Raw genomic sequence first — 21,837 nt, 5'->3', positions numbered from 1 at the left:
AAAAATGTGTTTCAGTATTAAATGAAAATTACTTGGTGATTACCCATACCTATCTTCTCCTTTAGGGTGAATAAAGAACCATTTGTATTTAGCTATGAATCTATTAATTCTATAGAGCACAAGACCTCAGTTTGGATTAGTAGGACTTTAAGTCAGATCATCCCATGACAAAGAGAGATCTCGGATTTATTAATTCACAAACACACCCTTTCCCCTCTCATCCCCCCTCCCCCCACTGAAACCCAAAACACATCAGAAGCTGGAGTTCTTGGAAATATTTAGGTTTTTGCCAGGGTATAAAATATACTCTTCAATCCTCCTCCTTCTCTTGTCACATTAACATCTTCTCATCAGTTACCAAAGTATGAATTTGTGAATCCAACATAGTCATAGCCAGCAGTACGGCCACGAGGATCTGTATAGGGCTGCATTCGAGAGGCACAGAATTGTACCTGCTCTGGAGTGAGGGCCTGAAAGACAGAGATTTATAGTCATAGACATCCTAGGGAAAAATATTTCAATCTCCAAACATAGTAATGGAAGGAGCAACAAGTATGGGAAACGGCTCTCTTCCCTACTTTACTAACCCCTCCTACAAAGTCTATACCTATAAGTCAGTTAAGATTGCCTTGAGATTCCAAGAGCTCACCTCTTCCAAGAAGACTTTCTTGATAAACCCTAAATGACTGTCTACTGCATTAATCTCCATCCCATAAACTTTCATGTATATGATCTATGGGCTATTCCTTTACATTTGTATTTTTAGTGTCTGTATCTTCCTTTACATCTCTCTAGTCAGATTAAAACCTCCATGAAGAAAGAAATCATCCTTATCCCTTCTTTCTTACTCCAGTCTCCCCATTCCAGAACCTGGTAGAACAAATTTTGTGGGTGCCTTTTCCCCCTAACCTTCCTGCCAGGATCTCCTCTCCCTTTTTTTTCCCCTGAATGGATACTGATCCTAGTCCTTAAAGGAAAATTCCAGAATCTCCATTACACTCAAAACTTGATACTTGTCATCATCCTTCCCAATGGCTGTGGATAGGACCTCTGTCCTTTACAGCATACATGGCTGTTCAAACCAGTTGGATAATCAGCCCTACTGGTAAGATACAGGACTTCCAAGTCCTGCTAGCTTCCCTGCTTTTGCATTCTAAAGTCCCCTGGGGCCTTACCATCTGATTTGTTTCTATATTTTTCAGCCCCTAAATGCTCTCATTTGATCTGCATCAATAGGTACCCTAAGGACTCCTGGGTCTTATCATCCACTCCACTTATTGTGCCTAGGATTCAGTCTTTCCATCTCCTTTGTAGCTAAATAATCTAATATATGTTGTTTACCTGATTAGAATGTGAGCTCCATGAATGCAGGGACTACCTCATTTTTCAATTTTTATGCTTAGGGCTCCCCTCTGTGCCTGAATAATAATAATTACCCATGATTTTTCATCTAGTCATTCTGTTTATCCCTTCCAGAACTTTCTTTAGTGTTCATGTTAAGACTCTTATGGGGGAGATGATGAAGAGCAGAGGAAAAAGCATTTAGAATCTGTGCAGAAATAACATAGAAAGACTCATAAAGAAGCATTAAGCAACATAAGGATCAGGGATATGACCACACTGGGACTTTTGGAGGTCACTGACCCATTTGAGCATGTGCCACCTAGAAACCAGTTTAATTCTTAGAAAAATAAAAACAAACATCAAGCAAGCAAGCAAACAAACAAACAAAAAAACCCAGGAGACTTGGAGCATGACTAGGAAGGAGAGGGGTCAGGTATTAGGGACAAAATTGCCACAGACGGAGGGGCTGGCTCAGAAGTAGGAATGGTCAAGGCAGATGCTTAATGTGGGAAATTGGTTGACTTTGCAGCATGGTGTCCTAATGTGAGGACTGAATATAGAGTTGGAAAGCTGTAGTCCAAATTCTTGTTCTGCTACTTAACAATAATCATGGGCAAGAAGGACCTTGAGCAAATCATTTTATATCTCCTGAGGTTCAGTTTCTTCCTCTTCAAAATGAGGAGATCAGGTGATATCAGAAGACCCTTCTAATGAAATCATTTCAGAGTATGTAAGAATTATTTTGACTAATTATAAAGATTAGTATAATTAAATAACAAAGGTGATGAAGTCTAGTTGGGGGCAGGATCTTTAAAACAAATACATAAGGGTTCAGATCTTTAGAGAGTATACCAGAATTCTTATACTGATCACAAAGATTAGAATAATTAAATAATAATGGTAATGGAGTCCAATGGGGGATATCTTTAAAGAAAATGTTGAGTGGTTTGATAAGGCAGCCAAGATGGAGCTACTTTGTGTTTTTATTGTGGGAGAGGCAAATATTTCAATTGTGGTTTAATGGAAGGGACCTTAGAGACTGTCCAAACCCCTGACTTTATGGAGAAGGTACTTGTGGCCCAAAGAGGCAAGTGACTTTCCCAAGGTCACATAGGGGGTAAGTAGCAGAGCTAGATGTTCCCTCCTAATCCAGTACTCTTTCCAGTGTACTTACCCAAGTTATTCTAGCAGTTTTATGTAGGATGATAGGGTAGGAGAAGAAAACAGAAGCCAACAAGTAAATAGCAGCAGGCAGGCAGACCACAATGTATGAGGAAGGTAGGTGCAGGAATAGAGAAGAAGGAATGGGTTAGTCTGACCTGTTTCAGGTCATCCTTTGTGATGTAAGGCTTTCCCTCAGCCAGGGCCTGGAAGCCATTTTCAATTTCTTCACTGGACTTAATGTTCTCTGACTCCTTGTCAATCAGAAATGAGGTATATTCTTCCAGTGAGATGTAGCCCTTCCTGGGGGAGGAGAATCAGGAGAATAAATATTTCTGACCTTTCTTAGGAGGAAAAGCTCATATTCAAGTTCAGAAAAAGCACAGATTGAAAAACTTTATTAGGTTCTCATAGGTAGTGGAGAGAAAAGTCAGCCACAAAGATAAACTATGAAAGCTATCTTCATATTTTACGGTTAATGACCTTCACCTTGGCCTTTGATTTTCAGTTCTGCTGGCTTTCTTGGAGCCTGCTGACTCAATATTGCTATGTATGACCATCTGTAAGATGAGGATGTCAGATGATCTTCTTGGGTTCATTCTAGCAGATGTGCCTCGTTGTCTTGGAGCCCTTAAAAATTCTGCGTTTGACAACTCAGTCTTTGATCTCATTGACTAAGTCTGCAACATGTCACTTTCCCTTCCTGAATTTAGGACAGATTTTCCTTTCCCACTGCTGTGCTTCCTTGGTGTCATCCCATGGAAGACTTCCACCTTTTTGAGGTCTCTAAATATGCTCCCAACTACCTTCTCAAAAAGGGCCAGGGCAAATAGGGGTCCCTCCAAGATAGAGCTGAGTCATCTATTCCCATTCTCCCACACCCCTCAAAGAAAGGGACAGAGCTCATTCCTAAAGCCATATTTGATCATTATGGCTGACTAAATAGTCTTACGGCTGGTACAGACTTTGCCTTCTTCTGCAAGTTCTCCCACTTGCCATTCCATTTTTCACATTCTCTTTCTTTCCTATCATTGTCTTTCATAATCTCTTCTTTCTTCTAGTTATATTATACCTTCCTCCATATCCATTTCTGTTATGATGATTAACTTTTGGTGTCTAGAATGTATCTCCTGGTACCCTGGTTAAAACAGGGGACTCAGAGAAAATTAAGGATCTCAAAGCAAAGTAGTACTTTCCTTTATCCTATTAATAATAATGAAGCCCAGTGGGTAGGTAAAGAATCAACTTTATCATATTTTCTGAACACCTTCTTCCTTTTGCCTTGCGAATAATGCCTTCATTTACAACTCTGTCACGCTTCTTACCTTCCTGGATCCACAACATCTAGGAATTTCTCAAACTTGGGTTCAGGTTCCCCTTCCTCCACCATGGGCAAATAGTAATTGAGGCCTCTGAGACAGGACCGGAATTCCTTGTGACTCAGCCGTCCAGTCAAGGTCTCATCAAAATGTCTGAATGAGGGGAGAGAGAAAAAACATGAAATATGTAACTATGTGAAAATATTAAAAATTAAAATTAAAAAATATCTGAATGAGAAAATATTGAATACTGATAATACTGCAGGTACTAGGACAGATGACAATAATTTATTTGTTTATCTGCTTGTTTATTGATTTATTTATTTTTAAAACCTTACCTTCTGTCTTAGAATCAATACTAAGAATGAGTTCCAAGGCAAAAGAGTGGTAAGACATAGGCAACTGGGGTTGAGTGACTTATCCAGGGTCACCTAGCTAGGAAGTATCTGAAGCCAGTTATGAACTCAGGACCTTCCTTCTCAAGTTTTGGCTCTCTAACCACTGAACAACCTAGCTGCCACTCAAGAATTTAATTTATCTTATTAATTTAATTAGAATTTATTATTAATAATTATATTATTAATTATTATTATATTAATTGTTAATTTATTTTATTGTATTTATTAAACTTATTAAATACTAGGCACTGTGTTAAGTGCTAATACTTCAAAGAAAAACAAAAAAAACACTTCCTGCCCTCACAGAGAGTACATTCTAATGGGAGAGATAACATGTAAATAATTAGATAATACAAGATTAAATACAGATTTGGTAGAAGGTAATCTGAAAGAGATAATTGCCTTTCTCCTCTAACTACTGTATACTCCCAATCCTGTAGCCATAGGTTTTCTTTCTTTCTTTCTTTTTTTTTTTTTTTTAACCCTTGTACTTCGGTGTATTGTCTCATAGGTGGAAGATTGGTAAGGGTGGGCAATGGGGGTCAAGTGACTTGCCCAGGGTCACACAGCTGGGAAGTGGCTGAGGCCGGGTTTGAACCTAGGACCTCCTGTCTCTAGGCCTGACTCTCACTCCACTGAGCTACCCAGCTGCCCCCTATAGGTTTTCTTATACAGGTCTATGTGGAAGCCTGCTTGTACCAGCTCAGAAAAGTGAACTTAAATTTTTAGTATGAGCATTTATATATTGGAAATCAGTAAACACTACAAATAAAGCCTTGATCCATCATTTTGTTAACTCTCTAGACTTAAGAAGGTGATAGAGAAAATGTTAATGAAGCAAATTAAACTGGAAAGTGTGTCTTGTATACATTTATTTTTTCCTGGAGAATCAATTGTTAAACAGTTGCCAGCCACCGCTAGTCTTGGACTTACTGATAGGTTGTGCTAAATTCCTTTAGCGTCTCTTCACTCACACCAATCATGTCCCTGCAAGGAATAATCATAACATCATATACAAAGTATTTTTCTCATACATGCCTCCCAGCTCTAACATCTCCCACTGAAAGAGATAGTACCACCATCTGCTAAGATCCGATCGCTCGTAATTGAAGTGGATTCCCCTAGCAATGATAAGAATGGCCCATGGGCCATGAAACAAAAACTGGGAAAGATGTCAGTGCCTGTGACATTCACAGCTGGTGACTCTTTATAATTCTGTAGAGGAGAAACCAAAGAGTGTTCAGGCATACTGAGACTGTAAACAGCTTACTACCTGGTGGAATAACCATACCTATACATCATAGAATCATAGAATCTTGGAGTTAGAAGGGTCCCGAGAGACCAACTAATCCAATCTCCCACTGCTATTCCTCAGGCTCCTAATGCTGGGGATTTTCTTTTCTTTCTTTTTTAAACCCTCACCTTTTGCCTTAGAATTGGTACTAAATATCAGTTCCAAGGCAAAATCCTGTAAAGGCTAGGCCATTGGAGTTGTTGCTTGCCCAGGGTCACACAGCTAAGAAGTAGCTGAGGCCAGATTTAAACCCAGATCCTCCCAGTTCAAGGCTTGGTGCTCTATCCACTGAACAATCTAACTGCCGCTACTGAGGATTTTCTAATGCTAGTGATTCTGACTTGACTTCATTTCAGCTTTTCTAGGGAGTGAGAAAGAAAGTTAGTCCATGAGCATTTATTAAATGTTTATCGTGTGATTATTGAGAGACAACTGGGTCTCAGGAAGAGGATGGTCAAGCAGGACTTGGTACCCACTTTAGCCCCAAAAGGATGAGTCAGAATGGCTTTACAATTGAGTTAAAGGAAACAAAAGCTAAGAATATTAGGAATTTAGGAGGAGCGTCAGTTTAGGACCAAAATACTGTCCTAATTCAAGGATTTCCACTTAAAAAGAAACCTTTTGAGTATATTAAATGTGTAAACTATTTTGAAGGTCGTCATTAAGTATTAGTCTGAATGTTGATTTGAAATCAGGAAGCTCTGGCATCAACTTCCACTTCCAACACATATTAGATGTATGGCCATGGGTGGATCCTTTAACTTCTACAAATCTCAGTTTCCTCATCTGTAAAATGCAGATACTGATACCCATCATGCATATATCATCTTGATATTATGAGACTAAAATGAGATAACATGTATATGTACATATATGTTTGAAAAATTTGAAGTGGTATTTACATGTCAACAATTATTATTAAAATGCTAACTAAATAAAATCCCATTGAATTCCTTCCTATCCCAATCAGTAACCAAGGTAAGCAACCTGTCCTCTCTCATCATCTACATTTCTGCCCCCAATTTCCTATCAGACCCTTTAAAATTCTCATCACTTCAACCAAGTCTAGCCAAAATCTGATCAATTCCTATATTTCCCTTGAGCCCACAGTACTTGGCCTGAATCTGTTGCTCGAGATTGTGCTGCATTCTCATTCCTAGCTGGTGGAGCTGATCCCACTGCTGGGCTAATCCAATGGTGCTGTATTTGATGTCCAAGATCAGAGCATCCTCCATGGTATCTCCCAGGTCCTCAATCTTGTTCAACTGACGCTTCATCACTTGAATTTCTTTCTGCTTCCGCTAGAGAGGAAGAAGATTGAAGAAAGATTAAAGGTGACCAGTGGCATGACAGCAATTTAGGAGAATAGCCTTAGTCCTGTTCTGTTCAGTAGCTTGGATTACCTCAGCATATAGAATCTACCTTAGGATCAGGAAGACCTAGGTTCAAATCCTGCTTTTGACATAAATTGTCTGTAGATATCTAGGCAAATCTCTTGACCTTTCAGTATTGTAGGCAATACTGAGTTTCTAAGTTCAAATCTTGCCTCAAACATTTACTATTTGTGAGACCCTACGCGATTAAAAAAAGCAAACAAAAACCAAAACCACTGTCTGCCTCAGTTTCTTCAACTGTAAGATGATAATAATAAAATCTACCTCATAGAGTTGTTGCAAGGATCATATGTAACATGTTTTGCAAACCTTAAAGGGTTATATAAATGCTAATTAACATCATCAGCATCATTATATATTTCAAAGAAGGTGCCAACCCACATTGTTAGAGGGAGTATCTTCACCTCAGGCATTCTTACATTAATGAAATCACAAGTCTTGTTCAGTCCCTAACTTTCTTTTCATCATTGACTTGGATGAAGTCACAGATGGCATCCTTACCACATCGGGAGATGACAAAATACTGAGGACAGTTAATGTGTTAGATGATAGAATAAGAACTACAAAGGATCTTAACAGGTCTGAATGTTCTACTCAAGCAGTGTCAGAATAGCACAACAAAAAAAGAGCAATAAATATAGATTTAGAGGACCTAGGTTCAAATTGCCCTCTGCCACTATTTCACCTTTGTGAAATGGTAGGCAAGTTATTTCTTCTTAGCCTTCAGCTCCCTAATCTGTAAATAAGGGGAAAAGGGAGCTAAATGGGCTCTGGAGTATTTTGCAGCTCTAAATCTGTGATCTAACAAGCTATTTAACATAATAAGGATAAATATAAATTCCTGCATTCAGATTTAAATTTTAACTCCCAAGTGTAAGAGGGAGATATCTTTAGCATTACATATTAACAAATAATTGCAGGATCTTAGCTAACAGAAGACTTAATATAAGGAAATACTATGATGTGGCTGCTTAAAATGAAAACAAAAAAAGAGAGAGAAATAAAGCTTTAGTGACTTTAGGCTATATTAAGTAAAGTATAGTATAATAGTCCTAGTGTACGCACCCTGGTCAGACTACATGGGTAATACCAACCAATCTGGGATGCTGAACTAGAGTGAATCTATAAGGATGTTAGTTAATTAATAGACCAACCAGAAGACAGTGACCAGGATGGTGGAAGAAGTAGAGTATATGACATTTTAGGATAGGTTGGATATATTGGGGCTCTTTAGCTTGCAGAAAAAATATATATTTAGATTGTATAGGACCCTTAGGCTCCAAATATTTATTTGAAGGGTTATCACAGTGCCCAGCACATAGTAGTACTCAATAAATATTTATTGAATTGAATTGAGATTTTACTTGCTCAATTTGACCTAGAATTCTAGGTAGAAGTTGCCCAAAGGCTAGTTTTAACTTTTAAAACTCTCAATAATTAGAACTATGGGAATTAAATAGACTATATAGAGAGCTTCCCATCATTGAGATTAAATGACCACTTACAAGAAATGTGGTAGTGGAAAATCATGCTTAAGGGCTAGATGAATATAAAGGTCCCTTTTAAATCTTATTCTGACAGTATCTTTTTCATGAATTGAGGGACAAGAGGGCAGATAGAATGCTAGTACATTTCAACTGACTGACAGTTCTCGATTATTTAGGATCTCCATTTTTTCCATGAAAATTGAGAAAGAACACAGGGCTATAAACTAAACTAAAAAGAATGATAGAGGGATATCAATGGCGTACATCGTGTCAGTTTCCTGACATCTGTCTAGTAGTTATTGTCTAAATTCCCAGAAGATCTTCTTAACCATCCAGCAAGTTTTTGAACTCTTCTTCACAGTAAGACCAGCTCTTCATGACCAGCTTCCTCCATAAAAATATGTGGCTACTATTTGGCATTTTGATCTATCATGGCTAATTTTTCCCTCCATCATCATAGATAACTTATCATATAACTGTATTGCCCAATTAGACTAGAAGAGCCTTCTTAGAACAGGATAGGAAGGCTACTAGTATGTCACTCTATAAGATCCCCAGGATCTGGGATTAGTGCTATTCCCTAACAATAATCCCACCGTGGAGTTCACTTTTCTTTATTTTTAAGGAAAAGATTATTCCGAATAATGGAAAAGAACTTTGTTACAGATAATCTAAAATACAAAATTATCTCCAAAGCATTTCTTTTAATTCTGGGAATGCTTTTATGATATTTTGCAATCATTTCACTTAATTGTGATTATAGAGAGATAGGAAAAAAACTCTCTCTCTATATTTACATTTATATCTCTACCAAGATTTATATTTATATCTTTACATCTATATCTACTAGAAAAAAACACACAAATACTCTCCATAATACTATAGTGGGATGACTTTTCCCCTGAAGATCTAGTAATCAGAGAAAGGAAAGAGGAGCAAAAATTCCTTATGACATGTTAGCTTCAGGGCCCGCTGTCTAACAACACTATAATGGCTCTGGCTAATGCTAAAATTGGTCTTCATTTTCTGGCCATTCATTGACTGGCAATAAGAAAAAGATAGCCTTGGGTTTCATGAGCAAATGGTATGGGATTAAACATTCATATATAGCACAGTACAGTGGAAATAGAGTGGCAATCAGGGACAGAGAAACTAAGATTCAAATTCTGGCTGTCCCTGTCATTTTAAGAGTCATCTTCCCTCTTAGGGAAGCTGGCTAAAGTAGCTTTCTTATCTGTAAAATGAGGTCATTGGACTAAAGATCTCTGAGGTCTAGTCCATCTTTTCAATGATTCATTGAATAATATGGCTATGAAACCTCCACGTTGCTCCAGGTGTCATACTGGTATCCCTTGAGCTCCTTCCTATTCCATGAACAAGACACAGTCTCTTGACTCTGGGCATTTCACTTTGATGTCCCTTATGCCAGGAATGCTTTTTCTTCTTTATCTCTACTCCCTGGCTTCCCTGGATTCTTTCAAGTCTCAACTAAAATTTTTCTTTCTACAGGATGTCTTTCCCAACCCCTTTTAATTCTACTGCCTTCCTTCTAGTGGTCATTTTTCTCTTTTGCCTATATATAGTTTATTTGTTTCTAATTATTTTCTTGTTGTCTCCCCATTAGCTTGTGAGCTTCTGAAGGGAAGTGACTTTCCCCCTCTTTTTGAATGTCCATTATGTATGCCCTTAATAAATGGTTATTGACTGATAGATATTTAAGAAACAAAATAAGGGAAGTCTTCAGCACATTGGACAGGAGAACTCGAGGGGAAAACATAGACAAGAAGTTTACAAAATGATATTAGCATCAGGAAAGAAGAACACCTATGAATAAGGTCATGGAATCCTCAGAGCTGAGGATTATAACTATGATTCCAAAGCAGCCAGGTGAAAGGTAGAAAATCTTCACTGGATTACATGCCACCATTTTCTTTTTTTAGCTACATGTCATGACAAAAATGTTTTAACCAATTCTTTCCACTGACTGACTAGACCAGAGAATCATAGAATTTGAGAATTAGAAGGGGCCTCAGCAGCCATGTAGTCCAAATCACATCTGAAAACAATCCCCACCATCACATGTCTCTCAAGCAGTCATCCAGATTCTACCTGAAAATCTACAAAAGGGAATCTACAACCTCCTAAGGTGGCCCATCCTACTGTGAGACAGCTCTAATTGTTAAGGAGTGTTTCTTGACATTTTGGTTTTGGTTTTTATTTCTTGACATAAAACCCAAATGGGCCTTTTTACCCACTGGAGGCTCCTAAATTTTTCTTCTGGGTCCAACTAGAACAAGTCTAATCTCTCCGGTATGTGATGTTTGAATGTAACATCCCTTTAAGTAGGGCTTTCTTGCTTTCTGGTATTCAAGTGGCCACAGGCACTGTAGGCACTTACTTTATTAGCTTCCAGCTGGGATTCCAGGGTTCCAGTTTCCTTGAGCAATGATCTACTCAGAAAAACAGAGGAAAAGTTACATATTACAGAGATTGACAGTGCCTGTGGAGTTCCACCTGTTCAAAACCTCTTCATTTTTATGTTTCCTCTTCTGCTCACCATCATTTCCTGAGTTATGCTGTGCACGTAGAATGTCCTCCCACCTTACATCTTCCCCTTGCTACAATTATCCCTGAAATTCTCATTTCCTAGTTCCCTGGATTAATAAGAAAGGATGATTTTCCCCCTAACTTGCAATGGAGCCCCCATAACTCCAAATCACTCTGCACCCATTCTCTCCCCCACCTACTCTTATTTTTATCCAGTTGTTAACAGGCTACAATTAATGCCAAGGATAGAAATTAAAGGCACAGAAATCAAAATGGGCATTATATATTTCATTCTTTGTATTTGAATCCTCAGTGCCTAGCACAGGTTGTTGCGTAGGTGTTTCAGCTAAATCTAACTCTTTGTGACCCTGTTTGGGATTTTCTTGGCAGAGTTAGAGTGGTTTGACATCTCCTTCTCTAACTCATTTTACAGATGAGGAAACTGAAGCAACCAGGGTAAAGTGACTTGCCCAGGGTCACCCAGCTAGAAGGTATCCTCCAAGACCAGAGTTGAAGCTTAATAGGTACCATATTTAAAAATTTTTTTTCTTGATCTTCAGAGCAAGAAAGTGAGGTATTATGTGTAAAAGAAACTGCCTCCCCCAACTAAATAATAAGACAGAAGGCACAAAAATTAAAACTCTTCATGTAATGGGGCAGAAATTTTTAAATTGGTATTTTTTTCAAGAAAAAAACAAACCCTAAAATTTTACTTTTGAGAGGGAGGTCCCAGAAACTATAAATTGGCATCCTAAAGTAGACTTTCTCTTGTCTTTAGGCCCAGTGCTCTATTCTCTGCACTACCTTGCTTATTGATTGGCATTTATACTACTTTCCAACCTGACTCATTATTTTCCCTCATCTTTTAGCACATTATTCTCTTTCTTTCACTACAGTCCAGCCTACTTGCTTTCTTTACAATTGACATCCAGCTTCCAGCTTCTTGTCTTTATATTAGCTGCATCCCATCCATGGAATGCTTTCCCTGCATTAACCTCTAACTAATTCTTAGAATCTTTTGGTTGCATCCCATCCATGGAATGCTTTTCCTGCAGTTAACCTCTAACTAACTCTTAGAATCTTTTGGCTTCCTTTTCAATTCAACTCAAATACCTTCAAAACAGTCCTTTTCCCAGGAGCTTCTAGTATTTAGTGCCTTCGTTTAGAAGAGTCCTTTCTATCTAATCTGTATTATCTTTGATGTACCCATTTATGTATATGTTGTCTCCCTTATTAAAATATAAACCCTTTTAAATCAAAAACTATTTTCCTTTTTCTTTGTATTCTAGGTCTTAACACAGTACCTGTCACAGTGTTTAATGAATGCTTGTTTGATAGATTGATTTTTCATGTAACCTAGAGGGTGTGCCTGGGATTATAACAATAGCTCAAATTTGCATAAGACTTTAGAATGACAAAATGTTTTTCATATATTATCTTAAAGAATACAACACTTCAATGATTCTGTGATCCCATTAATGTAGTTACTCCCTGGAATGCCTTCTCAATCTGTCTTGTACATACCCTTCTATAAATCTTTCATGGACTCTCCAAGGGACTGGTAGGGATCTCTTTCTAAATGTTTTGAAGTTATATGGGTACTAATATAGCATTTGGGCTGCCCACCTCTCATTTTTTGACCAGTCCACCTCTTTTTCTGGTGATAACATTTCCTTGATGATTTTTCTATACCTCTTTTGTGGATGCAATTCATCATTTGTAACATGCTGCAGCCTATTTACACTCACCGCATATCTCTCCATTACCCTTTGGGTGACCTGCAATTTCTATTCCTCATAGCTTTTGGTATTCCATGATTGCAGCCAGAAAGTCACCACAGAAGGATATTCTTGTTTACAAGGTGGGATTTTGGCTCAGGGAGAAGCTCAAAGTCACTGAAAACACCATATTATTTCTCAAATTCTATCTAATCCATTGTCTTCTTTCTATATTCAGTCCCTGTCTCAGTTCACTGTCTATCTGTAGCATCTCTCCAGGATCTGTCTACTGATATATTAGCTCTGTGGGCTGGGCTTGCAAATGAACAGAGTCTAGCCAGTAGGCACTCTTCAGTCACTTTAATACTTGCACTATACGATCCAGGAACAAAGGATAAATGTCATAATTCACATTTTACAAATGAAGACATCTAGCCTCAAACAAGTTAAACATCTTGCCCAAGGTCAAACAGTTAATGGTAGAAATGGAACTAGAATAAAAGATGTCTGCTTCTAAATCTACTGTTCATTCCATAACATCATTTTGTCACAAGAAGGTAAGTGCAGAAGGCTAGGGATAAGAACAGTCCCTTTACTTTACCTTAATAATAGTAAAGAATTTTATTGGTTGATTGCTATGATTGGATTTCCATTACTATCTATTTGTCTGTCACTTCTCAGAGGGCAGAAACTAGGTCAATATGAAGAAAACCCTGTACTTAAAGGGCAAAGATTTGGCTCTGCCACTTAATTAAGTGGATTTAGGTAAATTGTTTTGTGTCTTTGACCCTCATTTCCTCATTTATAAAATGGAACCATGTGATGTGGTGGACAAAAGATAGACCTTGTTTGAGAAAGAACTAAATGTCAATCCTTCCTCTGATATGTTCTGGCTATGTGACAAAAGCAAACTATTTAACCTCTCTAGGCTCAAGGCTCAACTCTCAAAACCTCTCTCCTTATCTGTAAAATGAAATCAATGATGCCCAAAGCCTTTTCCATTGTTAATGCTACAGAGGAGTTTCTGATTATTGGTGGAGGGATTTTTCATACCAGAAGTTCCTCACATGGATGAAATCACAAATTGAAACTAAAAAAAGTGAGGATGATAATTTCTCCCTTGCCTACCTTGCAGGGGTATAATATCAAAGAAAATAATGGATATAAAGTGTTTTGACATCACAATAACAACTATAAAAATGTAAGCTGTCATTAATATTGCTATTTACTCACCATAACCCACTGACTTGATCCATGATAAGGACTACAATATCTGAGCACCAAGCAACCACTGATAGGTTGACTACCTTACTTTCTATTTGATCCCTTCCATCCCCTTGCCCATGTTAAGCATAAAATTCAATACTAACCCATCTAGGAAATAAGCTCTGAATAGGGGATTCCAGGAACAGGAGCCAAAAGGGAAAAAATGAAACAGAGAAAGCAGGTTAGTCCAAATTGCTCAACACAAAAGCATCTTATTTGCTTAGGTCTTCAATATTTTCAAGCATGTTTCTGGTTTGTTGTTATCGAGAGTTTGTTTAGTGACATAGACCTTAGCCCCGAAATCTCCAACATTAAAAGTCACTCAGACTGCCAGTTGTGTACCAGTCCTACCCATCTGTCCTAAAGGCCCCACCATCTGATCAAATGTACCTGTTCTTCTGAGTCAATGAGTGCTATGAGCTCCCATCTCAACAAGTTCAAAGAATATCACAGTCTAAAATTAACAGAACCTACCAGACTCCACCCTACCACCAGAACATCCAAGAGAAAGAGAGACTTTGGATCAGCAATTTCCTTTATGCCTGTCATCTGATTTCCATAAGTATCACCTCCTGATTTCCTTCAAATCATTGTCTTATTTATTCTTGGCCCAGAAAGGATAGGACCAGCTTATTTTTTGACTTTTTTTGAAGCACTTGATTCCATACTCAGGGCTAGGATTTGCTTTATGATATAGGTTGAGCATAGACTCAATGGAGCAATTAGATTTTTCTAAGAGTGGACACTGTTCTAAATTGTCCTGTGTCTCCTTATTTACCATATAAAAATCACACCATTAGAAGTTGGTTTCTTTGGCTTAAGATACTTTCTTCTTCAAGCCTCTTCTTTTCCAAAGGAAATGCCACCCAAGTAAGAGTGACATAATAAGCCTTAGATAAGTAATCTCTATGGACCCTAATTTTTTCATCTGTCAGATTAAAAGTTTCAAATTGGATAATCCTTGAATCTTTAAAACTTTTTTCCCCGATTCTATGATAAGCCATCACTAATCATTCGCATGTAAATTAGCTCATCAGAAGTGACTCTGTGTAACAGCTACCTGGGACCAAGATATTTGTTGTCTTTTGTGAATAATGAGAGAATGAGAGAGGAATAATTTCATGACAATGCCTTGGCAGATAGGTTTTCCTGGGATTCCACAATCAAAGCCTTGAAAGCAGAGACCATACCATGATGGGGAATATTGCATTATATGCCCCAAAGACACTCATCTACTGAATTTTTTTCAGCTCTTCCCAAAAAGCAAATCAACTCCACTGATATCTTTGTAGGAATGTGGTGTTGTACCCCATAGGACCTCCTCTTTTATTCAGGAAAAACTGGTGTCTGGGCTCAAATGTTTCAGAGTCTGATGAATCCCTCTCCAGTGAAATCAAGAGACCCAGACGGGGCAGCAGACCTGGTTTCCTGGATCCATTGGGAGAATGCACTGGCATCTTGTTCAAACTCTTGGCAGAGCTCATGATTCTTCGTTTGCCTTTCTTCCTCTTTTTGCAATTCCTGCTCTCGTTCCTGCAAGCCCAAGCCAGAGACTAAGATAATAATTCTTCAGAAGCCCTTTCTTGGATAGGTATCATCTCCCCAGTAGCATCTCAAACTGTCACCCAAGCAGTTCCACATGCCTCTGCCTGACTATCCTTACCCCATGCTTCCTTTTCCTATGCCATTTTACCTGGCCTAAATCACCCCTAATCTCTTCCTGTTGAAATCCTAACCAAAAGTGGTTATGGATGAGCTCCACTGGCACCTGTGTGGTCCTAATGGAATATATTGGAAAGGACATTGGATTTGAAGACAAAAGACTTGAATTTGAGGCTTGGATCTTCCTCTTATTAGCTATGTGCTTTGAGGCAAGCCACTTTACTTATTTTTCTCATCTGTAAAATGAGGATAATAATAAATGTAAATAGGTAATTTATTTATTTATTTGCCAATAAAATGTAATAACAAACTTCCACATAAGTTTTCTGAAGTTATATGATCCAAATTGTCTCCCTTCCTCCTTTCCCTCACCCCTCCTGGAGCTGGCAAGCAATTGGATCTGGGTTATACATGTATTATTGCCCAAAACATATTTTTATATTATTCATTTTTGTAAGTGCATAATCATATAAAACCAAAACCCCAAAACAAAAACCCAAATAAACAAGTGAAAAATTGTATATTTTCATCTGCATTCTCACTCTAATGGTTCTTTCTCTGGAGATGGATAGCAATAAATGTAAATATGAAAAGACAGTATAAATTATCGTCACTCTACTTATCATAAGCTTCCTTCTGTTACATTTATTTCATTATATCTGTTTATATACCATCATCCTTCCTATTAGAGTGTAGGAACATTAAAGTTAGATGGGGACTGGATCTCATACATCTTTCTCTAGGTTTTCCAGTATCTAACATAGACCTTTCACATGATAATATAAGGATAGGGACTGGACTTTGGGTTTCATTGATACAAGAAAATCTCAAATGAAGAAACGACCTCCACCAATGTACGTTAGTACCTTCCCTACAACCTGTAATCCCAGAATGTTGCCTAGAGATACTAGATAGCACAGTGGATAGTAGATCTAGAGTCAGGAAGTTTGTTGTTCAGTTATTCCAATTGTGTCCTTCTCTTTGTGACCCTATTTGAAAATTTCTTGGCAAAAATACTGGAGTGGTTTAACATTTCCTTCTCCAGCTCATTTTACAGATAAGAAAATTCAGGCAAATGGGATTAAATGACATGCCCAGGACTATGTTCGAAGCCAGATTTGAACTCAGGAAGAGAAGTCTTCCTGACTCCACTTCACTATACCACCTAGCTGGCCAAGACTCAGAAAGACCTGAGTTCAAATTTGTTCTCAGACATTTACTAACAGTGTGATTCTGACAAGTTACCACCTATGGCCACCTCAGTTTCCTCAAGTATAAAATGGGGATAATAATAGCACCCACCTCAACTCCTAGGGTTGTTGTGAGGACCAAATGAGATGACATTTATAAAGCTCTTAGTTCAGTGCTCAATATATAATATGTGCTATGATTGACCACATGGTTTGATGGATATATGACTGGGGGGTTGGCTTTAAATGATCACTCTATTGCAAATATGAATAACATGGAAATAGGTTTTGAGCAATGATACATGTATAACCCAGTGGAATTGCTCTTCAGCTCCAGGAGGAGGGAAGGAAGAGGAGAGGGAAAGAATATGAATCATGGGACCATGGAAAAATATTTTAAATAGATAAATTATATTTATATACTCATTAAAAGCACTGAGACATTAAGAGATTTGCCCAGGATTATATAGTCAGGATATGCCAAGGAGTAGAAATGAACCCATATCTTCCTGCCCCAAAGGCAACTTTCTTATACTGTGCTATGTCACTTTAAACATAGTAGGACCTCAATGGCTATTTCTTGTATGAATATTACAATGAAAAATCATCTTAAGGAATCCTAGGACCACTCTGTCCCAGTACTCCAAACCACCAATGCAAGATTTGATGAAATCAGCTCTAAAATATTCATACAAAAGGCCATAGCAAAGGCAACCATCATGAATAATGGGTCATTTGAAGGGAAGAAAGTCTCTCAAGTTTGGATAAGTGGTCAGGAGACCTGGATTCTAATGCTGGCTCAGCTCCATTACCTTAGATAATTCACTACTCCTTTATGGGCTTTACTAGTTCTTCTCAATTATAAAATTAGTATTAAGAACTATAATTTACAAAGAACTTTAGGGCTTATAAAGAGCTTTACATATGTTAACTCATTTGATCTTCACAACATTTGTATGAGGTAGCTACTGTTATCATCCTAATTTTAGAGATGAGGAAACCGAGGCTAGTAAGAGAGTGATTAGTTAAGTATCTCAGACAGGAATTAGACTCAGGTCTCTTCCTGACTCCAGGGACAGTTAGGTGACACAGTAGATAGGATGCCAAATCTAGAGTCAGGCACACCCTGAGTTCAAATCCATCCTTAGACACTTACTAGCTATGTGACCCTAGGCAAGTCACTTAATCCCATTTACCCCAATTACTACCAATTAATTGTCAAATGAGTTAGAAAAGGAAATGTCAAACCACTTCAGTCTCTTGCCAAGAAAACCCCAAATGGGGTCACAAAGAGTTGAACATGACTGAAAAACTATTGAATAACAACTTTGTAGTTTTTACTCCCAAGTTTAATATCTATTGAACCACCTAATGATTTAAAATTAAATCCTTAAACTAAATTATCTCTATGGTCCTGTGTAGCACTGTCGTTCTATAATTTTATTTTTATTTGACCTTGCTGTTCTACATAAAAACTTTTAGCAGAACTGACCGGCATTAAAAAAAAACAGATTAAAAAGTTTTTATTCCTTGACCCAAATCAATGGATAGTGCTTGGAGCGGATATGGTTCAAGGGTATTCTGAGTATAAGGGGAAATAGACTGCCTTAGACAAGTTTCAAATTGAATAATTCACAGGCAGATAATCGAGAACTAACTATATGCTTTGGTTGACTCTGGGTTTGTGTGTGTGTGCCTCTGCGGATGTGTGTCTGTGTGTAACTGTGTGTGTGGGTGTATTTGTGCATGTGTGTGTGGTCCCTTTTGCCCACCTGTCAGCATCCTAAGTATGGAGGCTCCTGCTATTTCTTAATATGATCCTCAAGTATCCCTGCTTACTGAGTGGCTAAGAGTGAACAGGTTGACTGAGGGAGCTGTGAAACCTTCCTAAAGCTTTAAATCAGCTCAAGGATAACTTAGGATGACCCGAACATTTCCATGATTGATCAAGATTCATTCCCAAACTCCATTCCACCCTAAATAAGTGAGTTTGGAGAGAAGGTACTTGCTTAGATTAGGCATTCTTAACTTGAGATTTGCTCATTTTTTAAAATGACTATTTCATTATGTAACAATACATTTTATTTTATTCATTTATTTATTTATTTCAAAATATTATTTTGGAAGTGATGGTAGTTTTAACTAGTCTGATACAAGGGTCCATGTCATCCCCTGTGAGTGGAATGCTCCCCTTTCCCTACTACATTTTGTAGGAAGTCTTTTCCAGGCCCCTATCCCTACCTACCGAAAGTGTCTTCCCTCTGGGATGATAGCTTATTCCCTCTGATATATACTGTATATACATAGTTGTTTAAATATCTCTCTCCCTTAGAATATGAGTTTCTTTTAGGTAAGTAATGAAATTTTGTCTTTCTTAGTACCCTCAGCATTTAGCACAGTTCCTGGCACACAGTTTGTTGTTATTCATTTTTTTAATTGAGTCCAGCTCTTTGTGACCCCATTTGGGAGTTTCAAGGCAAAGATACTAGAATGGTTTGACATTTTCTTCTCCATCTCACTTTACAGATGAGGAAACTGAGGCCAACAAAGCTATGTGACTTGGATGGTCACACAGCTAGTAAATGTCTGAAGCCAGATTTGAATTCAGGTGTATGAATATGTCTGACTTCAGATAAAGTACTGTATATACTGTGCCACCTACTTACCCCTGGCACACAGTATTGATAAATGCTGATTGATTATAATGATATGTTGATGAATGACTGAGGAGCTATAACTATCAAATTCTAAGTCTGATTCTTTGTGTGTGTGTGTGTGTGTGTGTCCTCAGAGGTATCTTCTTTTGTTTAAAAATGCATTGCTGGTGGAGTTGTGAACTGATCCAACCATTCTGGATGGCAATTTGGAATCATGCTCAAAGAGCTATAAAAGAATGCCTGCCCTTTGATCCAGCCATACCATTGCTGGGTTTGTATTCCAAAGAGATCATAGATAAAAAGACTTGTACAAAAATATTTATAGACGCGCTTTTTGTAGTAGCAAAAAACTGGAAAATGAGGATATGCCCTTCAATTGGGGAATGGCTGAACAAATTGTGGTATATGCTGGTGATGGAATACTATTGTGCTCAAAGGAATAATAAACTGGAGGAATTCCATGTGAACTGGAAAGACCTCCAGGAATTGATGCAGAGTGAAAGGAGCAGAGCCAGAAGAACATTGTACAAAGAGACTGATATACTGTGATATAATTGAATGTAATAGACTACTAGCAGTAATGTAATTACCCAGGACAATTCTGAGGGACTTATTCAAAGGAAGAACTACAGGAGTGGAAACACAGAAGAAAAACAACTGCTTGAACACATGGGTTGATGCGGACATGTTTGGAGATGTAGACACTAAATGACCACATCAATGTAACTATCAATAATATGGAAATAGGTCTTGATAGATGACACATGTTAAAATCAGTGGAAATGTGTGTAGGCTATGGGGGGGCAGTGAAGGGGAAAGTAAGTACATGACTCATGTAACCATGGAAAATTTTTCTAAAAAAAAATACAAATATTCCCAATTCTATGATTTGGAGTTTTGCTTTTATAAGATTATTCACTTACAAAAATGAATAATCTAGAAATATGTTTCGTGTCTTATGTTATTCATGCATAACCCAGATTGAATTGCTTGTCAGCCCTGGGAGGAGGGAGGGAAAAAGGGAGGCCCACAATATGGATCATATAACTTTGGAAAACTTTTGTGGAAATGTATTAAAATAAAAAATAAATAAAATAAAACTATTCCCAATCCATAACTAACATTCTTAAGGCCTCTTTTCGTTAGAATGCATAATCCTATCTCTTTGCTTCTCCCTTTGTCTCTCCTCCAAGTTCCCCTGTGTTGTCTCCTGCCCTTGACTCCTAAGCCAAGTCTCTCATGAGATTCAATAAAATAGGTTGATATCCCTGATACCAAATCCATTAGTTGTGCAGTAGAATCATGTTATTTTTGTATTCCTCTCTTCTGCCCTGGAAAAGCTCTGAGGTTATTTCCAAGAAATGCCTGATGACCTTCTGGATGATGCTACCAGTGAAGACTTTCCCCATCAGAGATACTGTTCCCTAGAAGAGCTTTTTGCTAGCAGATATGGAATATAACATAAATCTTTCTATATATTCCCTACTCAGGTCACAACATTCTTATACTTGATTTCAATGACTTATGACTTCATTAGTAGGATTATTCACTCCACTAATGCTGATTACATCCATCTACCTTTGAGTAAATCATGTTTATAATTTGCTATCACATCCCAAATTCATCATTTGTGCGCCATCTCTCTGGTGATGAACCTCTCTGAACTAAACGAGTTGAATCTCATATAACAAACTCACAGTCTTTCACTGGGCCCCTAATCAAAGCTTTTCCAGTTTGGTAGATCTTGCTAAATCTTGAATTCTGTAGCCTTTAAGAAGCCAAGATCACCAATATCAGAACAAAGTAATGGAGTAGGGTGTTCACAATTCTGAAAAAAACTCTAGTCAAGGAGAGTAGATGAATCTGATCAAAATAAACAACAAAGGTAGTCTTCAAGGGCAAAAGAAGTCACAAATGGGTAGCTTGTGGGGCAATGCACTGAGTGCTAGCCTGGAGTTAGGAAGTTCAAATCCCACCTCAGGTATTTACTAGCTATGTGAATGTGGGCGTCACTCTCTCTGCCTTAGTTTCCTTTTCCATGAAGCAAAGATAATAGCATCTGTCTCTGAGGATTCTTTTTGAGATAAAAAAGATAATATTTTTAGAGTGCCTTGCAAATCTTAAAGTGCTATATAAATGCCATTATAGAAGTGAAAGATATTCTTATTCTTTATAATGATGGTAGTGTTGGGGATGAGGGTGAAGGAAAGGGGGAATGGGGACTTAATCCATGATATATAGGTGGAAGAGTGGTAAGGGTGGGCAATGGGGGTCAAGTGACTTGCCCAGGGTCACACAGCTGGGAAGTGGCTGAGGCCGGGTTTGAACCTAGGACCTCCTGTCTCTAGGCCTGACTCTCACTCCATGATATATAATAACATAACATAACATAACATAACA

General features: G+C 37.9%; 1 protein-coding gene across 1 annotated transcript in view; it reads right to left on the bottom strand.

The window, feature by feature from the left end:
* Positions 1-296: 296 nt before the first annotated feature.
* Positions 297-21,837, bottom strand: part of SPTA1 (spectrin alpha, erythrocytic 1) — a 129,166-nt gene continuing 107,625 nt past the window's right edge. The window contains exons 40-47 of the mRNA XM_044675009.1: positions 15,349-15,461; positions 14,033-14,050; positions 10,796-10,847; positions 6,630-6,817; positions 5,156-5,209; positions 3,831-3,977; positions 2,664-2,808; positions 297-470 (exon numbers count right to left, since the gene is read on the bottom strand). Coding sequence (XP_044530944.1) covers positions 351-470; positions 2,664-2,808; positions 3,831-3,977; positions 5,156-5,209; positions 6,630-6,817; positions 10,796-10,847; positions 14,033-14,050; positions 15,349-15,461 — 837 coding nt within the window. The 3' untranslated portion in view covers positions 297-350. The remainder of the gene's footprint in view (positions 471-2,663; positions 2,809-3,830; positions 3,978-5,155; positions 5,210-6,629; positions 6,818-10,795; positions 10,848-14,032; positions 14,051-15,348; positions 15,462-21,837) is intronic.

This window comes from Gracilinanus agilis, chromosome 4 (assembly GCF_016433145.1).
Source record: "Gracilinanus agilis isolate LMUSP501 chromosome 4, AgileGrace, whole genome shotgun sequence".
In the NCBI taxonomy this organism is placed as follows: Eukaryota; Metazoa; Chordata; class Mammalia; order Didelphimorphia; family Didelphidae; genus Gracilinanus; species Gracilinanus agilis.
The sequence above is the reverse complement of the archived record's forward strand: the minus strand, read 5'-3'. Positions and strand labels throughout refer to the sequence as shown.